At 45.0% G+C, this 22,147-nt stretch overlaps 1 protein-coding gene across 1 annotated transcript in view; it reads right to left on the bottom strand.

Annotated features, from left to right (window-relative positions):
- Nucleotides 1-22,147, bottom strand: part of ATRN (attractin) — a 150,411-nt gene that overhangs the window by 15,410 nt on the left and 112,854 nt on the right. The window contains exons 26-27 of the mRNA XM_074540740.1: nucleotides 18,055-18,133; nucleotides 5,180-5,287 (exon numbers count right to left, since the gene is read on the bottom strand). Of these exons, the coding sequence (XP_074396841.1) occupies nucleotides 5,180-5,287; nucleotides 18,055-18,133 (187 nt within the window). The remainder of the gene's footprint in view (nucleotides 1-5,179; nucleotides 5,288-18,054; nucleotides 18,134-22,147) is intronic.

Genomic DNA, 22,147 nt, shown 5'->3' on the forward strand with positions numbered 1-22,147 from the left:
TCACCACCCAAGGAAATGCTCAATAACCTTGTGGATGTGGTACTTGAAGACAGTTTAATGGTGAACATGGTGGTGGTGCTGTGTCCATGAATGCACGTGGTGATTTAAAGGCCTTTCCCAGTCTTACCAATTCTATGATTTGACACAGCCTGGTCATTTCTGCTTGATGAGGCTTTTGTGCATCACACCTCATACCTGGCCTCCCTCCAAATCCTGCTCTTGCACAGAGCAGGAAATGCTCAATAACCTTGTGGATGTGGTACTTGAAGACAGTTTAATGGTGAACATGGTGGTGGTGCTGTGTCCATGAATGCACGTGGTGATTTAAAGGCCTTTCCCAGCCTTACCAATTCTATGATTTGACACAGCCTGGTCATTTCTGCTTGATGAGGCTTTTGTGCATCACACCTCATACCTGGCCTCCCTCCAAATCCTGCTCTTGCACAGAGCCCCAGTCTCAGCTCGCTGGAGCTGTCCTTGCCATGCTTACACTAACCCAGCTCACTGAAGGGGAGTAGGTTGGGAGATGTCACAAAAGCTGGTCCATCAGCAAATCTGATGGATCAAAAGCAGGTCAGCAACATGTGAAGTAAAGGAGAAGTGAGTCATCAAGAGTGACAACCAGAACAAGATAAAAGCTGTAAAAAACATCAGTTCCTTGGCCTTTAGTTCTTCGCTGAACTCCAGCTGCATGAAACAGCCCAAAATCAAGCCACATGTCAAAATTAACATGAATTCACCCTGTAGAAGTGTTGGGGCTGGCAGATGCTTCATTTCAAATCATTCCCCACCCTGCAGCTTCCCCAAACTCTGCACTCTGTGGCACAGGACTTACTACTCATTTCTCTGCCCCTTTACTGGTGGTTGCCACTTCATTGCAATACAAAAGGAATTTAACAAGGGTATCGCTCAGATGCAAAATACAAATAGACTGAAAATATATTAATTAATCTGTGGTACCCCCTACTCACTCCCAAATCAGCTCATCACTTTAGCTCTGCACTTCATGAACAGATGGGATCTTCTGGCAGCCTTTAAACCACTCAAAAGCACTTTCTCCCATAACAAAGCAAACTAATTACTAGAATAAGATGCTATTTCCCATCTATTTATCTGCTATTTTTAAGGAATCAGCTCGCTGTCTGATTCAGGATTTGTAGTGAAGCCCTCAAACAGCATAATTAAATGCACATTGATACAATGGTACAGAACACACTAAATGAACTTCATAAGGATTTTGCTCACCAAATGCTTCTCCCTTTCCCTTTAGGAAACTAAAGATCATGGGTGCAAAAATAATCAACACTTAGCACTGGATTCACGTGCTGGATCCCTGAACACAGCACAGCAAAGACTGCTCCAGCTCTCCTCTGAAAGATTCCAAAATATTTTTTTCCAATTTGAGGATCATTCTTTCCCACTGCAACCATTTTCTTGTTGACCCCGTGAGTGCTTTGCTCAACCTCAGCACTTGCTTGCTAGGCTGTGCATGTTTTTTCCAAGGTAACTTCTTGCCTTTAGCAACTTCAAGATAGGTGGAAATCAATGTCAAAATTATAAACTTCCCAAATTCTTTCAGGAAAGCTTCTAAGCATGGCTGCAGAGGATTACAAGACTTAGATTAATCCGATAACAAGCCCTAAAAAAGCCTGAGCTACAGCAATACCAGTTCAGACACTTGGATGAGTCCCAGGCACCCAAGGAAGTTAAACACACTTAGAAAAATAATTGCAATATTCAGCACGTCTGAACGCACAAAGAGCTGCAGAGAGAAGCCAACAGATTTTGTAATAACTAAGCAAATTTAGTGGTAGATTTGTGATTCAGTGGGTATTTGTTGAGTGGCAAATAAACCAAAGCAGCTAGTTACGTGTTGCCTAGCTGCAGCCTCTAACAGGAATTGCTTCCCTGCAGGTAAATCACTTTCTATTACTCCTAAGTACCCCAGGAAAACTACTAATTGAAAACACAGTTCTAATACTGTCCAGCTGGAAAACATTAGCTTTGGATGGAACTAGCTTGACACTGGCTGCCAACTGGCTATGGACAATGGAATAGGAAATTAATCTTTTGCAGACAAGACATACCATTTTCCACTTCTCCTTTGTAACCTTCAAATCAACTCATCATTAACCAACAGCTTTGATTCCCATGGGCAAAGAAAAGCATCACTGAATTCATGATAACACAAGTCTGGCTTTCTTGCAATTAAAATGAAGACTCCAACTTTGACATAGTGGATGGCAGTGGAACTGGAGGGCAGATACAACATCCAGCACCACAGTAACATTTCCCTCTTTTCTTGACTAAGAGTTAAAGAACAGCCAGACCACAAAGAGAAGCACAGTTGTCCAATTCTGCATTGCCCCAGCCCATCCTCCTGCAGCTCTCTCCTGCCAAGAGCTTTTTCCCATGCAGGTGCAAAAGGGATGAGGAGAAAAACCCAATCTGCTGGCTAATGTTAAACCATAACACCCCATACATATTCAGACTGGTTTTTCATTTCTATTTAAATTCATTTCCATGCAGGGACCAACAGGTCAGACTATCTCAGAAGCACCATTTCCTCAAGTTGCTTCCAACCCACAACGTTCCTGAGCCTCCTCTCCTTTTGTGAAACACTCTGGCCTTTTGTGACTACTTTTATTCTCTAGCCAAGTTCTCCAAGATGAGAAAAAAACTATATAAACCCCATCAAACCTAGTAACACTCCTTGTCATGTAGAGGCACCCTTGTTCTGCAGCCACACCTGCCAGCAGATGATGGCAGACAGCAGGAAAGGGATGATCTTTAAGCTCCCCTCCAACCCAAAACATTGACTGATTTTATGGAGTTACCATTGGCACAACACTTCAGGTGCACATTCATCTCCTCAGCTCCAGATAACTGTACAGAGTTTGTGCCATTGCATGATCAGACCACCTCATCTGTGCCCAAAATTGATTAAGAAACATGTATCTGAGTTACCAGCACAGAGGCAATTACCAGTTCCTAATGATTTCTGGGTCTAAAATAGCACATTTCTCCACAGTCTTTCTTATTGTGCTTCAAACCAGCTTCTCCATCCATTCCAGAGGAACCCAAGGAGGCCAGCAGAACAAGAGGAGGAATAACACACTCATCAGAACTGAAGAGATCCAGAGCTTATCCTCTCTGTAGTTTGAGTGCAGACAACTTGTCAGAGATCAAAAAGTTTAGAACAGCTTTGTTCTGGCCTGATCCCACAGGAGAGGTGTTTTTAGCTACTTCCAGACAACAGAAGAAGATGAAGGGAAAGGCCCCAGACAGACAGACTGCAACCCCAACCCATCAGCAGCCAGGATACATCCTCCCAGATCTGCCTCCAGCCTCATCAACATCCACATGCATCCCACAGCCTTTTTAATCAGCAATGAAATAAAAGTTCAGTCTGATTTGGTGAGTAACATTCCGATTTTGCAAGGGTGGATTCCCAAGTCTTGGTGAGTTGTCAGAGGTAATGATTCCCAGTACCAGACTCGTGACAGAAGCAGGGAAATTATAAAAAAATCAGAAAATCTGAGGATCTGGAGTCAAGAGAAAGTCAATGGGGAGGAGAACCAGTTAGAGCATCCAAGGAGTGTTCCAGATACTTAATGACCTGAATTACTGAGGACCTTTTTTTTTACTTTACTTTACTTCACTATGCTCCAAACCAGGTACAAGACAGGATGACAGGAAACAGCCTAATGCTGCACCAGGAAAGGCTCAGCCTGGAAATTAGGGAAAATGCCTTCCCAGAAAGGGCTGCTCAGCCCTGGCACAGGGTCCCCATCCCTGCAGGGATCTGAACATCCTGTGGTTGTGGCACTTCTGTGGGCATGGGGCAGTGCTGGCCCTGGCAGGGCTGGGGGAGTGGCTGGACTCAATGGCCTCAGAGCGATTTTCCAACCTTAACTATTCTGTGATTCCATATATTGAAAAGCTGCTTCTGCACGGTGTACACCCAGAAGGTGGTGCAGGACACCAATCACATGGAATAGTATTAAAACTTGCCATGCCAGACCATATTTACACACAAATAAGGAAGAGCCAAAGCTATACAGGCAACCTTAATGCCTGCACTTAGGCCAAGACTAAAAATTATTACTCACCAAATAAAAGTTTTGGGGTCAGACTGCTTTCATGTGCTTTAGGTTTTTGGTTTTGTTTTTTTTTAAAAATGAGCTCTCTTGTTATAGTAAGAGAGTGTGAGAAACTTAGTACCTGGAGTAATCATAGAATCTCAGAGTGGTTTGGGTGGAAGGGACCTCAGAGCCCACCCAATGCCACCCCTGCCATGGCAGGGACACCTCCCACTGTCCCAGGTGCTCCAGCCCCAGTGTCCAGCCTGGCCTGAGCAGTGCCAGGGATCCAGGGGCAGCCCCAGCTGCTCTGGGCACCTGTGCCAGGGCCTGCCCACCCTCACCGGGAATTTTTTCCCAACATCTAATCCATGTCTGCCCTTCTTAACCTTAAAGCCTAATGAGAAAAATTTTCAAAAAACTTCAGTCTAAATAAAACAAAACAATCCAGCTGCCTTAGATGAGAAAGAAAAATAATCAGTGTTTTCAGGTTTTTAATTTTTTCTTTTTGTATCAAAGTCTGTGCTGGTCAAAGCATTACATCAAAAAGACCTTTGAATTAATTCATCACCTCTTAAATATGCTTTCACTAAAAATTCAACATGTTGTGTGTAAGAATGTGCCAGCCTGGTGTATGACCATGATTTCTTCATGCTTCTATTTGCTAATTACAAGATACATTGGAATATATATTTGTTATCAGAAATATGTTAACATTATCCAGTACACAGACATGATTATATTCACACTTGTCTTGAGATATCACAGGGAAGGGTTTCTATTTGCAGCACCTACAACTATTTCCAGCCCAGTGCTCTCTGGTGTAAAGCTGAAATTCTTCTCTATTTCAAAGCATAAAAACTAACAAGGCAAACCCAACACTTCAAACTCAGCATCAGTATAACATTAATCTGAACCAACCCAAGAGTTATCAGTGAATATCTGAAGGGATAAAAGTAAATTAAAATGGTGCCTGTTGGACCTCCTGGATTTAGAGTTTCTTACAGGTATACACAAAAATGAGAGGATTTGGGATTGCTGTGTAAAGCATCCCTGGTTAATCGTGGTGAGGACCACCCCAAAGGCCCAGCTCTCACCTTTATGCTCCCCCCGATGAGATCTGGTGGCTCCTCATCTGTTTCTAAGGCAACGTTGATGGAGGCGAAGGGGCGACTTGCCATCTGTTGCATCTCGCGCAGGAGTTGCTAATTTATTAAACAGAAAAATATTATCATCATATTGTTCTGACACAAAGATGAAAGACAAATGTATCTAAAAGATTTTGCCCAATACAAAGGGACATCAATGAATATGGAAAAAATAACCTCCAGGGGCTTTAATGGCCTTAAGAATACAGATAATGGTAAATATTCACATTACCACAATTTAACAAGTTATTGGAAGTAAAGCCCAATGCACAATGTGAGCCTGACACGTCTGGGAGGTAAAACGATCTGACTGAGTCTCCATATAGCAGTTATTCACTTTTTAAGCTGTTGTTTGTCATCACCTGTCTGATTCCCATTCCATAGGATTTGTGGGAATCATTTTGAAATTAAACTAGCAGCAGTTTGTAACTACTGTAAGAATGAAGTTGCTATTTTTTATAACAGCACCATCAAAACACTGTCAGGTTTCTATTGAATAATCCCCTTTTTTTATTGTTTCCTTGCTGAATACAGAAAATGGCAAACATGACCTTATTGCAAAATGTTTTATTAAAATAAAAAACCTTTTCCTGGGCAAATCCCCACAATCTCTCATGACACAAGGCAACTCTTTATTGTTCTCTTAAGCCCTTCTAAGCATTTCGATGCAGCTTCCCCTTTTCTAACACACAAAAACCAGATACTTTCTACACAGCTGGGCTGGAAACAGCATTTCAGTTTTAGCTGAGCTATGGACACACTTCTTGTTGGCTCCAGTGACTAATGTCTGATAGTGGCAACACAGCTTGACAGGGGAGGCAGAAGCCAGAATTCCATGAGGCAAGGGGTCCAATGGGACTCAGTGTCTCTATTTAATAAGAGAAAAGGCAAACACTTTGTGCAGCATGAGAAAACCCAGTGCTCTTAACCTTAAATGCAGGAACTGCCCAATGCTCTGACACAGATTTACACATTTACCATCACTACTTATTACAGCAACACCAGTTATCCTGTTTTTAAGCTGGATTGAGGCACCACCAAATGCTCTCTAGAACTCTCGTCATTGCCACCTGCATTTTCCCATTAATTCTGGGCAATCTGACACTCCAAGCCCAAAGTGATCATTTACAGCACTCAAAAACCCCATAGAAAACCCCACAAAATGCACTGTGCCCCAATATCCCCACACAGCACACAAGAGGGTGAAAGGAAGGTGCTGTTCTCCAACAACATTGTTTGGAACTGATTCCCAGAATCACCCAGTCCCAGAATGGTTTGGATTGGAAGGGACCTTAGGGACCATCCAGTGCCACCCCCTCCCTGGGCTCAGGCCCTGCCTGTGGCTCTGGAGCCATGGCTGGGCCTGGAGCAGAGCCTGGGCCTGTACTGATCCCTGCACACAGGGACAGACACACAGGGACAGACGGGGACACACAGGGACAGAAAGACAAGGACAGACAGACAGGGACACACTGGGACACACAGGGACACACTGGGACAGACTGGGACACTGAGGGACAGCCAGGGCTGAGGCCCCTCTCAGCTGGGGCTCCTCTCCAGCTGAGCAGCCCCAGCTCCCTCATGCTCCAGGCCCTTGCTCAGCTGTGCAGCCTCTGCTGGCCCTGTTCCAGGACATCCATGTCCTCCCTCCGTGCTGAGGATCCAGAGCTGGACACAGCACTCCAGAGCTGTCCCCAGGGCCGGGCACAGGGGCAGGATCACTCCAGAGCTGTCCCCAGGGCCGGCACAGAGGCAGAATCACTCCAGAGGTGCCCTCAGGGCCGGGCACAGGGGCAGAATCACTCCAGAGGTGCCTCCAGGGCCGGGCACAGGGGCAGAATCACTCCAGAGGTGCCTCCAGGGCCAGGCACAGGGGCAGGATCACTGCAGAGGTGCCCCCAGGGCCAGCACAGGGGCAGGATCACTCCAGAGCTGTCCCCAGGGCCGGGCACAGGGGCAGGATTCCCCCACCCTGCTGGCACTGCCCTTCCTGCTGCCCCCAGGGTCCCAGGGGCTCCTTGGTCGCCAGGATCTGCTGGCTGCTCCCCGCCAGGTGCAGGACCCTGCATTTGTCCCGGTGGAATTTTAGCAGGTTCCTCTCTGCCCATCCCTCCCAGCTGTCAGGTCCACCTGAAGGGCAGCACAGAGGGGCTCCTGCCACCTCTGTGTCACTGGGAACTGCCCAGGAGCCACCCAGGCCTTCCCAAATCACTGATGGATCAAACAGCACTGGGCCCAGTACAGAACCTTGGGGGACACCACTGGAGACAGGCCTCCAACCAGACCCTATGCCACTCATTGCCACCCTCTGGAAACTTCTATGGCCTTTGCTTTGCCAAATCACCTATAATTTTGAGACTCTTTCACTGCAGAGGACTGTCTGTAACTTGGGGGTGCAGGCAAGGCACGATGAGGCCAATGTAGATAAGCTGGGGGGGGGGGGTGTATGAGCTTCTATGGCTCTCAGTCTAGCTAAAAAAAGCTGTAAAATTTTACTGCCATAAAAGGCATGTGGTAAAGTTTTCCTTAATTTTTGAAAAAAAAAAAAAAAGAAAGGGGAAAAAAAAAAGGCATTTTGAGCAGATTGTAGATACTGTCACAAAGCAAAAACCCAACAATCCACACAAATGGAGTGTTCGTAAGCAAACTTGTGTGTAGCTCACACTTGGGAAAAGGACACGAGGAGTGCTCGGGTATTTAAAGCACACCAGCAGATTGCAGACGAAAGCAAGTGTGAAACAGATTGCTGGGTTGTTGTTCCTGTAATTGTCCCCTTCAGCTATCACAGAGTGCTTTGTTTAATGGCTATAAAATCAATGAACAAGCTGTCCTGATGAAGATGTCCAAGAGACTGACGAACTAAAAGCTATTAGTTCTTCAAAGGAAGTTATTTTACTAAAGAAAATGTGCAATTTGGCAACATGACTCCTAGTGAAGTCAAAAGTAGCTTTGAGAATATAGAACCACAGGATGGTTTGGAATGGAAGGGATCCCAAAGATTATCCAGTTCTACCCCCTGCCACAGACAGAGACACCTTCCACTGTCCCAGGCTGCTCCCAGCCGTGTCCAGGCTGGCCCTGAGCGATTTTAGGGATGGGAGAGACACAGCCCCTCTGGGCACCCTGTGCCAGGGCCTGCCCACCCTCACAGGAAACAATTCCCAATTCCCAACATCCCATCCAGCCCTGCCCTCTGGCAGTGGGAGCCATTCCCTGTGCCCTGTCCCTGCAGGCCTTGTCCCCAGTCCCTCTGCAGCTCTCCTGGAGCCCCTGCAGGCCCTGCCAGGGGCTCTGAGCTCTGCCTGGAGCCTTCCCTTCTCCAGGGGAACATTCCCAGCTCTGCCAGCCTGGCTCCAGAGCAGAGGGGCTCCAGCCCTGCAGCAGCTCTGGGGCCTCCTCTGGGCTCTCTGCAGCAGCTCCACATCCTCCTGCTGTTGGCCCCAGGGCTGGGGCAGCTCTGCAGGTGGGCTCTCACCTGAGGGAGGGGCACAGGGACACAATTCCCACCTTGCCTTTGCCATCAGCCCAGGGCTGGGGCAGCTCTGTACATGGGTTCTCACCTGAGCATAAAAATGCCCAAAGCAGATGAAATCAGAGGTCCAGGATGCAAGCAAAGCAGCAAATGCCTAAGGGAACATCCTTTCCCTAGCACCAGCTCCTGGTGTAGCACAAGTCATGTTACGAAGTTACGCCTAAAAATTAAGAACTAATTTAAGAAATAATTGTTCTAGAACTTTAATGCCATGGTTTACCCCAAGGCTTGCTCCATGCCTGTTTAACCCAGACATGAATCAATCCTTCAGTATTTGTTTGGTGTGTCAAAATTTTAATTAAAAGATTTTATGATGCTGTAAGGGAGAAAATGTGATTTTTCTCCAGTCAAGAGGCTGAGCATGGCTTTACAAGTCAGCAGCTGTTAACATCTAAATACTCCAGAACCTGCCTTTCTCTCATTCCTAAAGATGGGTTTTCTGAGGTTTCAGATAATGAACCTCAATACTCTTTCAAGCAAACCCTGGTTTTCCAGATGACATGATTAATAGGACAACCCGGGAATATTTTAAATCACTTAGGCACAAAGAGGATTTTAAAGGCAAAGTGTTTGACAGCCTTACAAAGAAATCACATCAAAAAGCCTGTCTTAGGATACACCTCTGGCCTTTAATATTCATATAACTGCAAACTGTGAGAATGTGCACACCTTTCATTTGCATTGAGTGTGATTTTTTTCCACATCACAGAATTATGGAATGGTTTGGGTTGGAAGACACCTTAGAGACCATCTTGTTCCACCCCCTGCTATGTTCCACATTTCTCCTGGGCTGACTTTATGATGCTCACATTCCCATTGGTCTGTTTAGCCCAGAAATGAGTTTTGCACCTTTCAGGCTGGTTCTGAGAGCAAAGGGGAAGACAAGAAGTGCACAGTTTCTTTTCAGACACTGCACTCACTCCCTACATTCCTGCTCCTGGACTGGGCTGTCTGTGGATGGACAGACAGCAGGACAGAGCTCCCCTTTGCTTTTAGTTAGTTTTAGCAGCTGGTGCACAGAAGTTCCCTGGACTGTGGTTTCTCTTTGGAGCTGTTCAAACCTGCTGTGGCCTGAACAGCAGCAGAGCACCCCCAGCTCTCCCCTGTGCCCCACGGGGCATTTCCAGCCCTGGAGGGACTGATCAGACACTGAGTGAGCTGAGCTACAGCCCACCAGGGACTCTGGGAGTGCGTCACCTCTGCAGAACAGTGAGAGGTGTCATTGTTCCATATTGTTCATTTTTGGTGTGCTGGTGAATGCTTTGCCTGTTAAATAAACAGCTTTTTCCACTTTTCTCCAAGGAAATCTTTTCCTGGACTGGTTTAGGGAAGGGCCACTTGAATTTGCTTTCTACAGGAACCCCTTTGGAGGTTTTCTCCCAAATTTGCCCTAAACCAGGACAACCTTCCACTAGACCAGGCTGCTCCAAGCCCAGTCTATCGCAGCCTGGAGCCCTTCAAATAAAGTGATTCCTACCAGGAATATTTTTAATTCACACAATGAGTAATGGACAATCTAGAATGAAGAGTGTGTTACTGATGAGAGAAAAACCTCCCGAGGAAGTGAGGAAAGCCTTGCCAGGCAGTAGTGCAGGCTCTCTCAGAGAAGACAAACAGCTATTCAGGTTACCAGGTTAATTGACTAATATAACCTATGCTGTGTTTCCTGACAGGAAAAGCCTGGACATTTTATTCCCAGCATAAAGCAGCCACGAGGCTCCATATAACCATCCTGCTTACATCCATCTCAGCAACTGCCCCTGCAGAGACTGTTTCCTGAGCACAGGGCCCCAGCAGCTTTGGGGATGGGGCTCTGGTATTTTCAGCCATGAAATAACAGTGATTTTTCCAGAAGGAAGCCAAATATCCGGGATTTTATTTGCTCCTTATGAAGAATGGCCTTAAAAACAAGCTTATCAAAACAGCGATCTAGAACTTGTAAGGAACTCCAGTATCTACATGAGCAATTTTCTCAATTTTTTTTTTTTTTTTAAGAAGGAAAGCATACCAGGAAGGAAAACAGTAGGAACTCAAGGAGGACAATAGTGAAGTACTGGCACAGGGTGCCCAGAGCAGCTGTGGCTGCCCCTGGATCACTGGTAGTGCCCAAGGCCAGGTCGGACATGGGCTTGGAGGATCCTGGGACAGTGAGAGGGGTCCCTGCCCATGGCAGGGGGTGGGATCAGATGATCTTTATGGTCTCTTCCAACCTAAACCAGTGCATTATTCCATGGGGCCTGAGCACCTGTTGGAGCTGGCCCTGCAGATGTGCAGATCCACCAAGCTGCCACTGCCACCAGGGCTGGAACCTTCTCTGTAGGTCCTTGGGAACCCCATGAGGGTGGTGTCCCCTTCCCACACTGACGGCCAGCAGCCTGCAGCAGCCCCAGCTGCTCTGGGCACCCTGTGCCAGGGCCTGCCCACCCTCACAGGAAACAATTCCCAATTCCCAAGTTCCCATCCAGCCCTGCCCTCTGGCCCTGGGAGCCATTCCCTGGCTCCTGTCCCTCCATCCCTTGTCCCCAGTCCCTCTGCAGCTCTCCTGGAGCCCCTCCAGGCCCTGCCAGGGGCTCTGAGCTCTGCCTGGAGCCTTCCCTTCTCCAGGGGAACATTCCCAACTCTGCCAGCCTGGCTCCATAGAAGAATCACTGTACATTACTTGGAAGTAACATGCAGATCCTGCTGTAGGAACATTTGCTTTATGTCATCAGAACTTGGTGACCTTGGGGGAAAGGGAGTTACCTTCCAAAATAAAAACTAGCATCAGCAAAAAATGAACATATAAGCCATAAATATTCCATGTAGATGAGCCACAAATGTCTCAGAACTAAGTGATTTAAAGTATTTAGCTACAATTACACTAACTACCATATAAGTCAACAAACAAACAATTTTCTCTGACGCTTTCATCATCACTGAAAATTTAGTTTTTAAGCCCCTAGAGCAGTGCACATATTAATGTTAGCTAATTAGTTTTGTAACTGACTTTGCAGGCTATGTTGAAAGAGAGAGGAGGAGAGAATTAATGTTCAAATCCTTCTCAACAGGCATTTCCACACTTCAAAACTATAACAAACCACAAAGCAAAGCTGCTGGGAAGTTGCCTCATGCTGAAATGACAGAAGATATTTAATTCAGGGCTGATTAAGATAAGCAAGTTATTCATCATAATCATGCCCAGTAGGAGGGCATAGAAATCCTGACCTTTAATAAGAAGAATGAGATCATTTTTAAAAGACCAGAAGGATCTAGTCCATGCAGACTAAAATATACACCAATACCTGATAATTACACAATAGCACAGTGAAGCTTTGACTGAGTGGAGCTCTTCTGAAATAATTACAAAATCTCTCCCTGATTTTTCCAAATAACTAAATTAGATACCTGTGATGGCAGCTGATGCCTACCATCAGAAAGAGAGCTCGGAGTCTGAAACAAGAACAGCTTCAATAGACCAGTAGTGGGCTTTTTTTTAAAATAAGGTTGAACTCTCCTAGAGCTGGGCTTGATAAAATCATGAAACCATGGAGTGGCTTGGGTTGGAAGGGACCTAGAAGCCCATCCAGTTCCACCCTGCCAAACAGAAGGTTTGACCCAGTGAGCTGGTATCCCAAGCATGATACTCCAGCTTCATCTAATTTGATACTCCAGCTTCATCTTTGCTCAAGCTCCACCAGCTCTTCTGTGGGATATAAACCCACTGAATTCTCCAGCAGCAACCGCCCTGAGGACTCTGTCACAAGAGCTCCATGGCCTGTGGCTGCCAGCCCCCTGTGCTGGTGTCCTACAGAGAGGTTGGGGATGCAGCTGCTCAGCTGGAACTGGCCATCTGCAAGTTCCCCAAGAGGAGCTGCACTGGGCACAGAAGTGACAGGAGCATGTTCAAACAAAACCAAACCATCACTTGCCCCCCCAAGCAGGAATCTCTTGTCAGCACTAATATTTTGGGATGTTTTTCCTCTTCAGGGCATCTCTTATTTCTGCTGCAATTTCCTTCAGCTGGTGACCAAAGCCACATGGATCACTGCAGAGCACACAGTGTCTGTATTTCGGAAAAAGCCTCCTGGCACTATGAGCTGGTTCCCATTCATGGATTTTAAATTTAGGGAGAGCGGAAAGCTACGATTATTTGATGTGACCTCCTGCCCAGCACGAGTCACTGAATTGCACCATGTGATTGACCTAGAAAAGGTCCTCCAAAAGCACTCATTCAGAGAGCCATGTTTCTAAAAATAGAAATTATTGGCATTGCCACTCTCACCATTAAAAATGGGAGAAAAACATAAAAGTTTTTGACTTTTTTACCCCCAGTTGCAGACATGGGGTGTTACAGACTGGTTTGGTTTGGAAAGGACCTAAAGCTCATCTAGCTCCAATCCTCTGCCATGGGCAGGGACATACTGTTTAAACTTTTGGCTGATCATTTAGAAGATCTTCATCCCATCATGAATCTTCTATGATTCTATATAAACCTTCTATCAAACTTCAAAAATTCTCTACAAATCCATTCTCCATATGATTCCTTTTCACAGCCACTGATTTGCATCACCAAAGCTCAGTATGTTTTTCCTTGGAGAAAATGAGGAATTTGTGAAGCTTTAAATTCTTGCTTATCTTCCAGGTAACAAATTAACATTGCAGTGTTGTTCACCATCTGCAACACCCAAAACATTGCTAAGAGTAGTGTGGACACAGTACTCCAACAACTGGTTACACCTAATAGTAACACTGAGTTCTTATTACTCATACATGCAGGAAATTATATTTACATTCAGCTTTTAAAACACCACAGTCACCATCACTTCAGTCTATTGTCCTGGGAACAGCGATTCTGGGAAGTAAACCCACCTTCAGTGCATAAAAAATAAAACAAACCCAGGTTCATGTTTCCCACTGTAATGAGAGAAATTGTCGTGCTTACCACGTGACTCAACCTCCTCAGTCACCTGCTGGCTGTGATTTCTCACTCCTCCAATTCTTGTTTTCCCTACAAACCACCCCAAACCCAAACTTAATATTTTCTTTTTGCTGACAGACACCAAACAGTGCTGTCAGTGCTATGGAACAAGATCTATGCGGCAAATAACTGCTGGGAGCTTGGAGAATGCACCAGTAAACCCTCCAAAGCATCTGGAACTGCCCAAATCTAGAGAAATTTGTTGCCAGACCTTTTAATATTTCTGCAAAAGTTTAAACCAAATCCTTTGGGAGCACATCCTGGTCCAAAACACCACTGAAGACTCTAAACAACAACAAAGATCCCAAATTACAGTTAATTGAAAATATTCCAAATCTACAGCTTTTTCCTTGACCAAGGATGCCCTTAATCACATTCTAAGAGAGAAGACCTAAGAGATGAATGAAATACTAAGGGATGAGAGCAAGAAGGGGAAGAAAAGGAGGGCAGGGCAATAAATAACACACAGCACAGATCCCTTGCAACATCTTTGCTGTACAAAACACAGGGATCTGCTTGCCTGCGTGGCATTCTATGTGCATGGATGCTACAGCAGAGGATGTCAGTGGAAACTGAAGCACAACTAAGTTTTGAATACACTTGGGAGGGAAAAAGGTTTCAGCAATGAGACAGAGAAGGATAATTCCTGCAGTAAATCAATACACAAAACCCCTCCTGAATAATTGGGTGACTTGCAGAGTACAAATATTCAGTCTTATACACTCTTGGCAAGAAAGGAGGCAAAATACAGATCATTTTGTTAAGGGAATGTTTTGAAATGCAGCTCTAACACCCAAATTTAATTATCTCTGTAGGTGCTTGCTATTGATACTCCCCCCACATTCCAAAGAGGCACAGGCAGTGATCCAGCTGACCCTCCCCTCCCTGGGTCAGCCACACTCCCTTTGCTGGGAGGGAGCTATTCCTTGCTCCCAGCAAAGGAAACAAGGGAGACTGAGGGTGAAGAGGACTTGGTGCAAAAACAGAACAACAGCACAGAAAATTCCTGACAGCAGATGAGCATATTGAAATTCTAACATTATGCTCATACTTTGTGCATTATTCTCTATTACCACTGTGATTCCTTAAACATGTCATTTTCTACAGAAAAGACAGAGAGGTGTCCTATCCCTATTTCCTAATGTCATTCACCTCATTCTAAGCCTCCTATAAAAGCTGCCTTTTTATTTCTATTTTCCCTTTTTTAAGATGTCTGAAGATACTCAAACACAGGGTTCAATGGCAGGGGAATGAACACACAGTTTATAGTTCCATCTCCTGAATGCCTGATATGACACAAATCATTCCCATTTTTACTGCTGGTCAAGTTTTACTCTTTGCAAGGCCTGAACTTCAGCTCAGTGTTCCTAACTTTTTCTACAAGTCCACATTGGCTGTGTCTGCCCACCCCACAGACCTGGAGGCTGAGAAGCACTGACAGACACCTGCAAGCAGCTGGGCAGAGAGGTTTAGCTGAAATACAGAAAAGAAAAGTCAGGAGAATCTTGTGTGTTCTACAAGATCCTGATGGAGACTTTGGATTTGTAGCATGCGGCCTTCTCCATAAGGCACAAAGCAAACTTGGTTTCAAGCAAAGGATGCTGCTGTATTCCATTCCCCAGCCACACCAAGCACAGCTGTCTGCCTTCTCCCAGCACACTTCCCAAGCAAGCCTGGCTGTGTAATTTTGACCACTAAACCTGTCAGCACACTCCTTTCCTGCCCTGCACATTTCTCAGAATAAGCCTCAGCCATCAGCTTTTCACTCAGCACTGCCATAAGGATTTGGGCACATGCAGTGCTCCTGCTGGAAGCAGAAGGGATGGACAGCTGGGAATTCCCTGCACATTGCATCACATCTTACTGACCTCTGGGCTAAAATCAGAGAACAAGCACAAACACACACGTGGGAAGTTACTAGAGAGTCACTACAGACATGAGAAACAGTTTATTGTAACTTGACTACTGCTAAAAACACAGCCCAAAGCAGAGAAAGATCTTCCTTCAGGGCTGCAGCATTTTGGAGAATCATGGAACACTTTGGGCTGGAAGGGACCTTGGAGATCTAATTCCACACCTTCCCCTATCCCAGGGTGCTCCAAGCCCTGTCCAGCCTGGCCTGGGACACTGCCAGGGATGAGGCATTGATGATAATGTAAAGCTACTAAAGAGACCTTTGCTTGGGTTTATCGAGAATCAGTAAAAAAACCCTCCACCTTCAAGCTATAAAATCATCTTAGATAACAAATTCTAGGGTGGACTTTTGCTTCTGGAGAAAGTGTATTAATATATGTAATTATGGCACAACAAAGATTTTAAACTGTTTCCTCAAGATTTACAAGTATTTTTAACACAAAATGAATGGAACAGCAGAGATCCATTAATTACAAGATAGAGTCACTAGATAAAAAGAGAGAGCAAGATAAATAACAGCAAAAGACAGGAATGTGCCTGGGAAACACCACCCTGATGAACTGCCTGTCAAACAGTCACACATAGATTGAATTTAGACTGAAACATGCCAATATGTTGCCAGTACTCCAGGGTTGTATTTTTTCCTTAAAACAAGTATCAGACTGTAACTTAATTTATAGAGACATTTCTCACTTAGGCCACCACTCAAATACTTTAACTCCAAAGCACAGTATTAACTTCTTGGTCTCTATTCCTTATATATTCCTAGATAACATTTAACCCCAGGAGCCACAGGGGATGTTATGCTGACTCCAGCTTAGTTTCTTGCCAAGAAAGCAAGCAGGAAAAAAACAGCTGCCTTAGTAAAAATTTATCTACCTTCAGAGAATACAGAAAACCTCAAAGACTTCCATTATTTCCAAGATTAAGGGTTATCTGTTTGAAAAGCAATGATTATATTCTGCACTGAGTTCACCAGTAAAAGCAGAAACATCTGAAGCAGAAAGAGAAAGAAGAGGAGAAGAGTTATCAGACATCATCCTGCTTTATTACCAGAGAGGAGCTCCTCATATGGAATAAATTCATATTATTTACACCACTGCACTGCAAAGTACAACCAGCTACAGATCTCTGAAGATATGCAGGAAACAGGGACTTGCAAAGAATTCCAACACCGTAAAAATTAATCCCCCAAATCCTCTTGATCAACCCCTACATGGGAACAAACCACTCTTGAACACAACAGTGACACAGGCGGGTCTGCAGCTGCCAAGAGCTTCAGCCCAGCAAGACAGCTGGGAGAAAAACCTACAGGAATGGCAGATCCCACCTGAAAATCCCAAAGCAAGGGAGAAACACGCCCCATTCCTTAGGGAATCTGGCCTCAGGTGATGACAAAGAGATAACTGTATACAGCAAGTGCACATGGACTCACTTGAATGATGGCTGGATTTTCCCATTTTGCACAGAAATAAACAGATTAACACAAGACAGAGCTCCTAAAAATAACTCCAGGTGCGGCCCAAGCTGTGATAGCTGCAGGTTCCATGCTCCCAGCACACCAAGGAAACCTGATGGGTGTGTGGGCAGCTGCTTGTGGCACCCAGGACTGCCCTACAAACACAGCTGGTGTATGGGGGCACTGGTGCTGAGAAATGGGGACTGAGGACACGTCCCTTGTGCCACAGCAATTGGCCACCTCACCAGGGCCACCCTGAGTGTTTGGGTGGAACAGGAGAGCAGGGTCCACTGAGAAGCAAGAAAGGAACATAGTGAACAAAAATAAATCAGGGATAAACAAGGAGGAACCAGATTCTGGGGGTGTAAAGCACTAAGTTATTTACATGATGCAAACACAAAATGTTGTGAAGCTCATTTGGACCATGGGTAGGTGAAGAGGAAAAAACTTTGGCTCTAAAATTCACATTTTTAAGGAGTAAGCTACTGGTGGCATCCCCACCTTTTTCTTATGCCCCTAATGTTCCAGGGGGAAAAAAACCAACCACCCAAAATATCTGAATAAGATTTAATTTGAAAATGGGTTTTGACTTATTTTTTTAATGTATTACACAAGAGCTAATGTTTCTATTTTCGATTTCCTATTTTGAAACAGATATAAAGAATCTCCTAGTTTATGTGGTTTGGTACTTATGCTGTCTAGAAACAGAAGTTCTAGGAATTCAGGATATTCACCCCTATTTTTTTGGTGCTTCACAGAAACTGCAGCATCAGGATACTAAAATAACATAATTTGTCACTGAAACTGTAATCAAAAATATGCTAAAGGCCTAAATAGCAGCATTAACTGAATTAGCTCAGCCTTCAATTTAAGGTTAATGTGATGCATATGTGAATAAATATGCATCTAGAGAGAACAACTACTAAAAAGTCATTTAAGGAACAACACTTTATCCCTCTCACCTCTCTCCGTCGTGATGCCCAGCAACTTTGTTTAATCTTCCAAACCACAGCTGCCACCAGGAGCAATGACAGGAAACAACTGGAAAGGAAAGGAAAAAAAAATAGAAAATAATATTTATTGCTCTTGTTCGTAACACACTGGCAGCTGAAAAACTCTAGGAAATGCAAAGTTAAATGAAAAGTTCACATATTAGAGATACACTGAAGAAAGATAATCCAGCACAGTTCAGTGCTTCTGATACCCAGTGAGGAATGACACACTTATTTTCATTATTTATATTGTTGATTCAAAGTTCCTTATCTGACTTCCTTAAATGACAGCAAGGCTGAAAGATTTAATCAGATTTAAAAAGCCACTATTGCCTATCTCTGGTGATATTTTAAGTGAGAGGATAACCCCCAAGAAGAAAAGCCTTGAGAGAAGTAGAGAAAATTGATTATTATTTCCTTTCCAAATTACAAAAATAAGATACAGTGTAGAGAAGGCAGGCTGTTGTAGAGCTACAGGCATTTCTTGATTTCCCCAAATTTGTATTGGTTTTCTTCATCAAAGGAGGAGGGGAAAAGGATGAATGAATATATCAATTTCTGGGGAAAATGCAGGGAAGCGGATATAATAAAAAAGAGTAGTAGGAATAATAATAATCATTATTATAATAATTACAATAACAACCAACTGTACTGACAGATATGATTTTACCACACTGAGTACCTAATGAGCAACTTCAAGGCACACAAGCTAGGATTAAAATCTGAGCCCCAGTGGAAGCTTCCTTCCTCAAGGACTGCACTGATGGGTCACAGAAAACATCTCCAAAGCCTCTCCACCTTCCAGCATGTACTGAAAGACAGGTTACAGGAAAGTTTCCATGGAAGGAAGATCAATCACAGCAGGTGACTTCTGTGCTCAGCTGCAGCATTCCCAGTAACCACGGGCTCTGGATGCTCACACAGGGCTTTCTCTCCAAGACACAATCTGCCCAGGACTGCAGGGAGTCACCCAGGACTGCACCCTGCCAGGAGGGGACAGGGACAGGAGGAGAGGGAATGGCCTCAGGGGAGCCTCAGCATGGACAGGGGTGAAATTCCTTCATGGGAAGGGGGTCAGGTCTTGAAACCGGCCAGGGCAGGGCTGGAGTCCCCATTCCTGGGGGAATTTCACAGCCCTGTGGATGTGGCCCTTGGGGACATGGGACAGTGGGGGCAGTGCTTGAACTTGCTGATCCCAGAGGGCTTTTCCAACCTAAATGATTCTGTGATACTATGACTTGGAAATGCCTATCATTAAACACCAGGAGAGACAGCAGGAACCATTCCCTGAGAAGTGCAAAAGGTGAGGAGACAGTTCTTCTTGCCATACCACCATCTACACGCTACGTGATATGAAACCTCCATGGATGGGGCACAGACACCCAAAGGCAGCCAGTCAGTGATGGGATTGCATTTTTCAGGCTTAGATGTGCACAGAAATATGCTTCACTATCATATAGCATATAATATTTAAAAATGTGCACTTGTTTGACTTGCATGGCCCTGGCACAGGTGCCCAGAGCAGCTGGGGCTGCCCCTGCATCCCTGGCAGTGCCCAGGCCAGGCTGGACACTGGGGTTGGAGCAGCCTGGGACAGTGGGAGGTGTCCTGCCCACGGGACTGGATGGGCTTTAAGGTCCCTTCCAACACCAACCATTCCATGATTTTATGATTTCAGATGCAGTTTGTGTGCAACATGAGCTGCTGCCAGGGCTCATCAGTGTACACCTTTATTTGGAGAAAAAAGATGGAAATCCAAAGGGCAGATGAAAAATGCCAGCAGTGCCAAAAACGTCATTCCTCTCAAGCATCTCTGGTAAATTACCCATTTCAGAGGAGTTTCTCAGGAGGAGCTTCTCAGGTCAGGCAGACAGATGAACTTGCACTGTGCCACCCTCAGCCACAAAGTCAGTGAGGTCTCCACCTTTACATAACAACACGCTCCAGTCTCGTGTATCCATCAGACAGCTCCAGAAATACACACAGCAAATGGAAGACACACATCAAAACATGCTGAACTGCTGTAAGGATGACCCCTTTTTAGGAAAAAAGTGACCTCAGCAATGCAAACTGTTGGACCTCTTATTTTGGGTCAATTTCATAGAATCACAGAACCTATGTTGGAAAAGATGTCTAAGATCATCAAGTCCAACCATTATTAACTCAGCACTGCCAAGGCCACCACTAAACCATGTCCCCACATGCCACATTTCTGGTGGCATTGCAGATATGTCTCCTTACAAATTAGTTACTCTTCTGGAGAAGAAAGAGTGGAGAGCTGAGAGGGTCACCTTTACTACTAAATCCCCTTTCCAAAATGCAACACTGCACAAGTCTGCATGTTCCAGAGCCCTTCATTGGTTTCTCTTTCCTGCTCATTTCTGGCACCACAGCCAAGACTTTCTTCAGAAAATACAGAGAGGAATTAACAATTAAAGACTAATAAAACTTCTCCTAAAACACTCACCACAGTACCATTGTATTTCAAAGGAACAGCACCATACATCTTTGTATTGTCACAAGGAGGCAGCAAATACCCACAAAAGCTATAAAATCGCTAAGGAAATATATTTTCCCCCTTGAACTAACATCCCTTGGAAGCACTCGGGGAGAAATAAAAGGCAGAGCCCACTGCAGTCCATCACCTGCTGGAAGAGCCCCAGGGGTTGAGCAAAGTCAAGATCTATTGTTGCATTTACTCAGCCTAAACCATCCTGAAATAAGTTAAAAGACCTGATGTGAGCATCACTAGCTTTGAGGAAGGTTTTTTTCCAACTTTCTCTGGAAAGCAACTTTGTAGGTATGGAAGCAGCAGCAAGAAGCAGCTGCATGCAGAGAGAGGTGCTGGGAAATGATTTGGAGTGAGAGCTGAGGCTGGCACAGTCCTGGGTGAGCTGCGCTCTGCCCTGCTCTCTCAACAGCTTCACACACATCTCTGCCATGAATATCCACCTGCTTACAAATGACTTTCAAAATCAACATTTACTACAGGATTTGCTTTGCCCTCTCCTCTTTTCTCCAAAAATAACAGCCTACCAAGAGCATCCTTCATCCCAGAAATCCCTCTTCACTCAAGTCTTCTCTCTGCAGCTTCCCCCATCTCAAATGGCTCCAGGCAGGGCCTGGAGGGGCTCCAGGAGAGCTGGAGAGGGACTGGGGACAAGGCCTGCAGGGACAGGAGCCAGGGAATGGCTCCCACTGGGAAAGGGGAGATTGGGCTGGGATCTTGGCAAGGAATTCCTGGCTGGGCTGGAATTCTCAGATTTGCTGTGGCTTCCCCTGGATCCCTGGCAGTGCCCAAGGCCAGGTTGGACACTGGCGCTTGGATCCACCTGGGACAGGGGGAGGTGTCCCTGCCATGGCAGGGGTTGCAACAAGGGGATCTTTAAGTTTCCTTCCAACCTAAACTATTCTGTATTTCTGTCAACTGTTGGATTTCCATTTTCCTGTAGCCTGTGACACGTCCAGTTTGAGACTAGTTAAATTTTCCAACAGATAAAAAGGAAACCAGCAAACTCAGGTGTGGAACCAGACTGGAAGGAAAAAGAACCATCAAGAGCCACCTAACACCCTGGAGAGTTTTTCATCCCAGGGAAATTTGAACATGACTCCATTTCAAGCAGCTTCTACCAAGCTGAGCTTCCAATGGCTCACACAGTTATAAAAATTTGTGCTTACACAGCATAAATATTGCAATGCAGGAAGAAGATACATTTAAATTTTATGGAGAATAGTCTATTTGGCAAATAGCTTTAATAATTCATTCTTAATTATTCATTAGATTATTTAAGTACAATAAATGAGCAACGTGGTTATAAATAATCTCTCCTCAGTTGGCCTCCACACACACATGGAGCCTGAGCTGATCAGCCTTCAGGCTACCACAGGGTATTCCCACAGTGACACAAAAACCTGAACTTAAACACTCTGTCTGGTTTTATTCTAGACTTTAATCTCCTTTTCCACAGAGAGAATATTCTCTCCACGCCTGGTATCTTTAAAGCTTTTCAAACAAATACACTTTCATTTTTAGATGTCTGGAAAACTCCATCAGCACTTTACT

Source organism: Zonotrichia albicollis, chromosome 5 (genome assembly GCF_047830755.1).
Source record: "Zonotrichia albicollis isolate bZonAlb1 chromosome 5, bZonAlb1.hap1, whole genome shotgun sequence".
NCBI lineage: Eukaryota > Metazoa > Chordata > Aves > Passeriformes > Passerellidae > Zonotrichia > Zonotrichia albicollis.